This window comes from Quercus robur, chromosome 3 (genome assembly GCF_932294415.1).
Source record: "Quercus robur chromosome 3, dhQueRobu3.1, whole genome shotgun sequence".
NCBI classification, from domain to species: domain Eukaryota; kingdom Viridiplantae; phylum Streptophyta; class Magnoliopsida; order Fagales; family Fagaceae; genus Quercus; species Quercus robur.
The window spans coordinates 55241232-55249936 of NC_065536.1; the positions used below are offsets into that span (position 1 = coordinate 55241232).

At 35.4% G+C, this 8705-nt stretch overlaps 1 protein-coding gene across 1 annotated transcript; it reads left to right on the forward strand.

Annotated features, from left to right (window-relative positions):
• The first annotated feature begins 4810 nt into the window (after window positions 1–4810).
• Window positions 4811–5422, forward strand: LOC126719810 (uncharacterized). The gene has a single exon (XM_050422323.1). The coding sequence runs from the start codon at window positions 4811–4813 to the stop codon at window positions 5420–5422; it is 612 nt and encodes a 203-aa protein (XP_050278280.1).
• The last annotated feature ends 3283 nt before the right edge of the window (window positions 5423–8705 follow it).

Consider the following 8705-nt stretch of genomic DNA (forward strand, 5'->3'; position numbering starts at 1 on the left):
ATTCTAATTTCCTTTAGGATTCTCTCGGATTTCAAACGTATGCCACAAGTATTTTTAAGTCATGCCAGGCCCTGGGCTCTCCCTTATTGCCAGCCCATGGGCTCGGATCCGTCAGGCCCAATGTAGCAAAGGTTCGTCATGCTATTTTTTACCCCTTCATTGACTAAAGCAAAAGTGGGAAGGGGGGGGGGGTGTTACATTTGCAATTATCACAAAATTTTATTCTTCACCAACTCAAGGTTTTTGCCAAAGCACATGACACACCAAAAAGGGATATCTAAGCCTAACCAAGAATTAATCACATTATGTTTTAATGCTAATTATATATTTCATATATAATATAATGAAAAAACACATACTAAGCATACCCAAAAAAAGCACTTAATGCAAAAACATGAACCGGTATTTTGTTGGCATAAATAAAGTATGAATTTCGAAAAATTTAGGTTGTAACCCAGCTTCTTTGAATTTGAATTTTTTATTTTTTTTTACTCACATGCCAGAATCATAAAAATATATATACTCTTATCCTTTTTATTTTATTTCTCCTCTTATTAGAACCTTTTTCTTTACATGTTAGATTTCAAAAAATATTTTATAACTCAAATTTTGGTTATGGTTATAAAAATCTCATTAATTTATCTTTTACATATACGCATAATACAAAAATATGCACACATGAAATAAGCGTAAAATCTTATTTAATTACTTAAATAAAGTTTGTTTTTACCAACATGTTTATATTTAGGTTTAGAAAAATGTTTAATGAGGGAAAGTCTCTTTATATGTATATTCAGGGTCCGTTTAGATACAGCTTATTTTGCTGAAAATTGAAAAAACTGTAGCAAAATAATTTTTAAATGTGTGAATAGTGCCGTGGGACCCATTTTTAATATTTTTTTTCCAAATAAAGTGGTTGTGAGTTCCATAAATAGTACGTGAACAGTGCTCAACAGTACATGAACAGTGCTAGTTGTTCCCTAAAGCTGAAACGCGTGAAAAAAAAAAAAAAGAAAACGCAAAACGTGAAACGCACAAAACATTAATCCAAACACATACTCAATTAAGAGTTCTCCTACCACTCACCACATAGGTGGCTATGACTCTAGAAACTCTTTGCTTGACAAAGTCTTACGCAAACTCATTAAAGTTTTACAAATAATTAATTAGAAGTTGATATTTTTATTTTTTTAATAATATAATTTTACTATTATTCAATAAATTTACAAGATTTTGTACGTTTGAAACACACAATTTTTTAAATAATGTACACAATTTTGGACATTTAATGTACGCAATTTTTCTAAGAATGTTCATAATTTTTTAGATTTACTTGCTTCATTTCCTTAAACCCTAGAGAGTGAAACAAGTTTCATTCACAAATTAGGTTCCTAAAACCCATGAGTCCAAATCTTCTGTCTCATTCTTACTACTCCACTATATACTCCACAAATAAAAACATGTCACATGTCTATCTATTTTATTAAATGCTAAATTTATGTCTTCTATTATTTCAATGTCTTAAAATAAATAAATAAATAACCCATTATATTTAGGTAATTGAAGTAATAGAAGACATAAATTTAGCATTTAATAAAATAGATGGACATGTGGCACATTTTTATTTGTAGAGTATATAATGGAGCAGGAAGAGTAGGATAGAAGATTTGGATAGAAGATTTGGACTCAAAACGAATACCCTAAGTCCCTAAGGGTTTACATAAACTATCATCTTTCACCACAAATTTAGAGATAATAAATTGGTGATAAATGACATTATCTTTATAAAAGCCTACTATTTCGGTGAGATTATAATCATTTTGCTTAGCATCCTCACTTTTTCACCTAGCGCTACATTTTCCACACAATCATCTCGGTATGCCTGATCATCTACAAGGAAGATTACCAACACTCCTTTTAAACTTTTTAAAGTATAAAGCACAATTGCATAAACATGCAAATAATTTTAATGTTAACCTAAATTAATGTTATATAAATTAAGTTACAACACATTAAACTATAATATTAATTATTTTATTTTAGATATAATAAAAAAAAAAAACACATTTGAAGCATACTAAAATAAAAATCACAATGCTTAACTGCACATACATCAATTTGTATTTGATTGATGTAGATAAAATATGAACTTTGAATCACTAACATCATAATCTCACTTCTTTTATTTATTGACTTTATACGTATATGAAATAAATAAAAAAAGAGCGTATATTCTTATCCTCATTTATTGGTTTTTCTTTTTCTTAGAATTATTTTCTTTAACATGTTATATTTTTTAAAAATAGTTTGCACCTTAAATTTTGTTATAATTATATAAATTTTGATATTTTTACTTTTACATATATCACATAGTACTGGAAAAAAAAAAGAACATAAAAATGATTTAATTCATTAAATAAACTTTATGTTTAACATTATGGTTATGTTTAGGTTTAGGAAACTTTTTTTTGAGGGCAAGTCACTTAAAGGCTCTTTTTTTTTTTTTTTTTTTTTTTTTTTTTTTTTTTTTGTAAAGGTTAATAATTTACATCTATTATAATTTAGAAATATATATGTGGGATTAAGGGCCCGAATTATATATTGGGCCTTAGGCCTTGGCCGAGAGCGAAAGTGGTCTAAGGAGGAACGAATGGTAATGAACGGTTTAGGCTCAGAATTTAATTAGCAAGATACAAATGGGAAGGTTGTCTGAGGAAGAATATCTCATCGGATACGATAAGTACAGCTCAAATATGTATTCCAATGATTAGAGTGGCCTTCCATGAAACTTCAGTGATAGGGATGTGCATTATGAACATACGAGAAGGAGGGGAACTCAAAAATATCTAAGGGAAAGTTGCTATCACCGCATTGAATGTACTGCAGCTACTTTTCTGACCGCATTTATGTGAAGAAGACCTCTGAATAATGCTGCATTGACTACCACAACTCACAGAAAGCCAAAGAGGGTATTTGATGGGACAAGTACTCAAATAAGGGCTCAAATGACCAACAAGTGTAGGATCAAGATGGTCCAAAGAGAGCTATATAATGTAAAAGACCCTCCATGAGGAAGGGATCGGAAAAAGAGAAAGAGAACACTGTAGCCATCAAAATTATACTTGTATTTGGTCTAGTTGATTTATATAAAGACTTACCTCCTTGGACAATGAATTGATTCAGATCAGTGCTTCTTGTTCTTGTTTGATCATCATTTAAATCCATATTAGCCGTTGTCCAATTCATTAAGACCTAGTTCTTTGACTCACTCTCTACAAATTTATTGTACTAGGTTCACTGGGTTAAGATCCCATACATTTTTGGGCTTGGGCTGCAAAACGTGTCCCTACAATTGGCACCGTCTTTAGGAAGAACTTGTGTAATAGTGAGTGCGACGTTTAACTATGGAAAGATTAGGTCCCCATCAACAAGAATCCATGGGTTCTTAACAACAAGATGATTTCCTTAACCTCGAACGCAAGCGGGATCGAGAAGGTAGAGTACACACCACACATACTAGAAAAAGTTACTCTCGAGTTCGGAGTCACGTCTCTCAGGAGTAGAACAACAGAGCCATGCAAAAGGAAATTGACCATCTAAAGAAGGAATTACGTCATGCACGATGAAGATGAACTCCCTCCCGGTCTGACTCCTCTTCTGATGATGAGAAGGATGGTAGTTATCGACGTAGATCAAGGACTCCTCTTAGTGAGTCTTTCTCATATGAAGAGGAATACCATCGTGAACGCAGATACAAGAGCCTAACTCGCAGAGGATTGGGAAACAATGCTATGATCAAAGCGTTGAATTAAATTTCCAAGTCGTCCTTCACGCACAAGATTGAAGGGGCAACTCTTTCTCGACGTTTCCATCAACCAACGTTCACCATCTACAATGGACGAACGGACCTGGTGGAGCATGTGAGCCATTTCAGTCAGAGAATGACTGTCCATTCTAAGGATGAAGCCTTAATGTGAAAGGTGTTCTCATCCAGTTTGGACCCGTTACGATGAGATGGTTCGACGGCCTAAGGGCAGATTCCATAAATTCCTTCAAGAAGCATACCTGGGCTTTTGGCTCTCATTTTATTACGTGTACCAGGGTCCCTCAACCCATAAATTCCCTACTGTCCTTATTCATGTGAGAAGGGGAGACTCTGAAAACGTACTTGGACAGATACTGGGAAATGTTCAATGAGATTGATGGCGACTTTGATGACGTGGCCATCAGCACCTTTAAGGCCGGCCTCCCAGCCGAGCACGGTTTAAGGAAGTTTTTAACTAGCAAACCTGCCACCAGTGTGCACCAACTCATGGACCAGATTGATAAGTTCAAGAGGGTTGAGGAAGACTAGCAGCTAGGGAAAGGAAAAGCTAAGGTTATCCCTCAAGAGAGGAGGGATTTCAGGTCGGACCGGTATAATAATAACAACTGGCCTCGGAGAGACTTTGTTGGCCAGTCAGGGCCTGCTAATACTCAGGTGGTTAATGTAGTGTTCCGAGAACCGGTGCATCAGGTTCTAGAGAAGATTAAGAATGAGTCGTTCTTCAAATGGCCAAACAAGATGGCTGGAAACCCCATGAGGCGTAACCAAAGCTTTTATTGCCAATACCATCAGGACCAGGGACACACCACAGAGGACTATAGAAATTTATGGGACCATTTGGACCAGCTAGTTCGAGAAGGAAAGTTGAAACAACTTTTGCACCATTCCAGTGGCCAGGCGGGCTAGACAGGTTTAGATCCCCGGAGAGATGCTTCTTCAAGACCTCCTCTGGGAACAATCAATGTTATCTTTGCTGCCCCTGGAATGACTGATTTTTGCCCCTCCAAAGTGATGTCTGTGACTCGGTTGTTCGCCAAGGATGATAATCTGGAGCTAAAGAGGGCTAGAATGGATATTCAACCTGCAATAAGTTTTTTGAATGAGGATAAGATTAGGACCATACAGCCCCATGATAATGCTTTGGTGGTCACGCTCAGGATTGGTGGATATGATGTGAAGAGGGTGATGGTGGACCAAGGCAGTGGTGCCGAAATTATGTACCCTGACTTATACAAAGGGCTGAATTTAAGACCCGAGGACTTGACGGCCTACAATTCTCCTTTGGTGAGTTTTGATGGGAAGGTAGTCATTTCGAGGGGTCAGATAAGACTACCCGTGCAAGCTGGTTCAGAAGTGGTGGAAGTAAACTTTATCGTGGTGGATGCCTATTCCCTCTACACGGCCATTGTAGCCAGACACTGGCTTCATACCCTGGAGGTCGCCTCTTCCACTCTGTACCAGAAGGTGAAATATCCATCCAGGGATCGCATTGAAGAAATTGTGGGGAGTCAATCCACAACTAGGCAATGCCTAGTGGCTGCCATCTTACATCAACTTGAAACTGAGTCCTCGACCTCTACTGGAGCGGGCTTGTAGCAATCAAAGGCTCCGGTATTGCCTATAAATGGACCAGCCAAGGAGGCAAAATGTGAAGATTTAGAAACGGTTATGGTCGGTGATGACCCGGAGAAGTTCTTTTTGATCAGAACTTAGCTACCTTATTAGGAGAAGAAAGAACTAGTAGAATTTCTTAGGAAAAATATTGACGTGTTTGCATGGAATGCTTACGAAGAACCGGGGGTGGACCCGAGCTTCATCTACCATAATTTAAATGTTAACCCATCCATCACTCTCAAAAAGCAATCACCTCGACGCCCATCCAAGGAACATGCAGATGCTGTCAGAGAAGAGGTGATGAAACTCAAGCAGGCAGGGACAATCAAGGAGGTTTTCTAACCTGAATGGCTGGCCAATACTGTGGTGGTGAAAAAGAAGAACGAGAAGTGGCAAGTGTGTTTAGACTTCACAGATCTGAATAAGGTTTGCACAAAAGATCCCTTCCCTATGCCTCGAATAGATCGATTGGTGGATGCAACGGTGGGACATCCTCAGATGAACTTCTTAGACGCCTTTCAAGGATATCATCAGATATCACTAGCCCTGGACGATCAAGAAAAGACAGCTTTTGTCACTCCTATTGAAAACTACCGTGATATCATCAGATATCACTAGCCCTGGACGATCAAGAAAAGACAGCTTTTGTCACTCCTATTGAAAACTACCACTACAAAGTAATGTCCTTTGGTTTGAAAAACGCAGGGTCTACCTATCAAAGGATGATGACGAGAATGTTTGAACCACAGTTGGGCAAAAGTATTGAAGTCTATATAGACGGCATGGTGGTGAAGAGCAAGGAGGTGTCTGAGCATGTGGGAGACCTCGGAAACATCTTTGAAATTCTGAGGAAACATAAGGATCAAGGTGGTCCAAAAGGAGCTATATAATGTAAGAGACTCTCCATGAGGAAGGGATCGGAAAAAGAGAAAGAGAACATTGTAGCCATCAAAATTATACTTGTATTTGGTCTAGTTGATTTATGTAAAGACTTACCTCCTCGGACAGTGAATTGATTCATATTAGTGCTTCTTGTTCTTGTTTGATCATCATTTAAATCCATATTAGCCGTTGTCCAATTCATTAAGACCTAGTTCTTTGACCCACTCTCTACAAATTTATTGTACTGGGCTCACTGGGCTAAGATCCTATGCATCTCGGGCTTGGGCTGCAAAACGTGTCCCTACAATATATTTTTTATTTTTCAAACAAATAAAAATGATAAACTTTAGAGACAAGCAGTAACTGTAATTTTTTTTGAACATGAAGGGAAAAAAAAAATCCTAAATTTTAGAAATTCTCTTTTTGAATTCAAAATGGAATTTATTATTTGACATTTATGACCCTATTTCTAAATGAAGTTACCATTTATTAATGAAGGTGTTTGTACACCACATAAAAATCCAGTTGAAAGAGGGGAATCCTCTTATATATAGTATAGTGTATAATTTAGAATTTAGAATTTAATTGAATTTAGACTCTTCGGTTTTTGTACCCAATAATTCACTTGCCACAAAAATTAAAAAAATTAGATGGACACGTGGCGCAAAATTGAACTCCAATTGAAATCCAATTTAGAATCTAATTGGATTTGAACTCTATGATTTTTACACTTAATAATTTACTTGGCACAAAAATTAAAAATTAAATGGGACATGCAAAATTGAGAGTGATGATAAGAAATGAGAGAGAGACTTAGAGGTTCAGAGAAAGACAGGAATTAATATTCTATTTATTCATTGCTTGCAATCTTTCTTTACAAATACAATGCTTCTTTATACTTGCATCTAACTAACATAACATGACATGTCAAGAGCTTTATATCTTAATTGGCACTTCTCCATACAGAAAAATGCTTGTAAGTTTATGGGGGAAGGAGGTTGAATTACAGGATTAGCAACATATTGTAATTATCTCAAAAAAAAAAAAAAAAAAAAAACCTAACATAATCGAATCTAGTAGCCTATAACAGCTTAACGGACTCTTAACCTGAAATAACTGTCAATGTAATTTTAATTCAAGATTAATTGTGTCTTTCTTCATCATGAACTCAAAGCTTTTATACTGATGAAATTATTTTGGGCATATCTCTTGGCTGCATTCAATCATTTGTTTGACATAATTAAAAAATTTTAGTAAACATGGTAAGAAATTTCTATTGGTTTTGTTTGAGTACATTTTACTTTCATAGGTATTCAAATAAGTATTCTACAAACAACTTGCATCCAAATTCTGTTGAAGGCCCTTAATTGTATAACACTCAACAATTAGTGTGCGTTTGGCTCCAAATTAAAAAGCTAGCTTATTTTACTATTCAGCTTATTTTTTTTACTATTTATGAGCCTCACTGCACTTTTTGGTACTATTCATGGGTCCCACTGTACTGTTTCAGTTAACTTTTACATTTATTTACAGTACTTTCAGCAAAAAAATTTCAGTTTCAGCAAAATAAGCGGATCTGAAATAGATTCTTAATGTCCCATTTGGAACTCCATAGACTCTTACCCGTCTCTGAAGGGGTGTTGCTTTTCAGTGCAAAGATAAGAAGAATTAGCTCATTTCCTTAAAATGTTGTTTTAGTTGGAATGCCTCACCTAAACTAGAGTACAATAGCAGTTGAAGGCCCTCCTAAGCAAGACCATAGGTCTTTTTATAAAGCTGATGCTAAACTCACCCTATATTTAGTGTGCGTTTGGGAAGCACGTTTTGTGCTTCCCACGTCCTGCGTCTGCATCATTTAGGCATGTGAACAGTGCAACGCGCGTGAACAATAACTTTTTTATTGTTTTCAGTTTTCAATTTTGAGCAAAATAAGCGGTATCCAAACGGACACTTACTTACAAGCAAGAAGGGGTTAAGCCACTAATAGCCATCGTCTAGCAATAGGGCCGACCCAACCTAATTTGGGGCCTAAAAAGATTTATGTGGGGCCTTTTATATATAAATATTAATTAAATAAAATTATTTAATATTAATCAAATTGAGGTTAATTTGTATTAAATATAATTCAATGAATAATACCAACTAAAACTAAGGTTAATTTCATATAGAGAATTGAATATCATAATTAAAAAATAAATTTAACAAAAAGAAAAAATATATTATTTTTTAAAAAGAAAATTAATTTATCTTGAATATATGATGATACATAGTTAATTACATTTATAATCTAATTTGTAATCTATGATATTAATTGATGTGTATCTTTGTAGTAGATTAGTTTACAAATATTAATGTTTCAAACTATTAAGGGAGATTAATCATC

Coding starts and splice junctions, on each gene's coding strand:
- LOC126719810 (XM_050422323.1), top strand. CDS start 4,811: ATGACTGATTTTTGCCCCTCCAAAGTGATGTCTGTGACTCGGTTGTTC.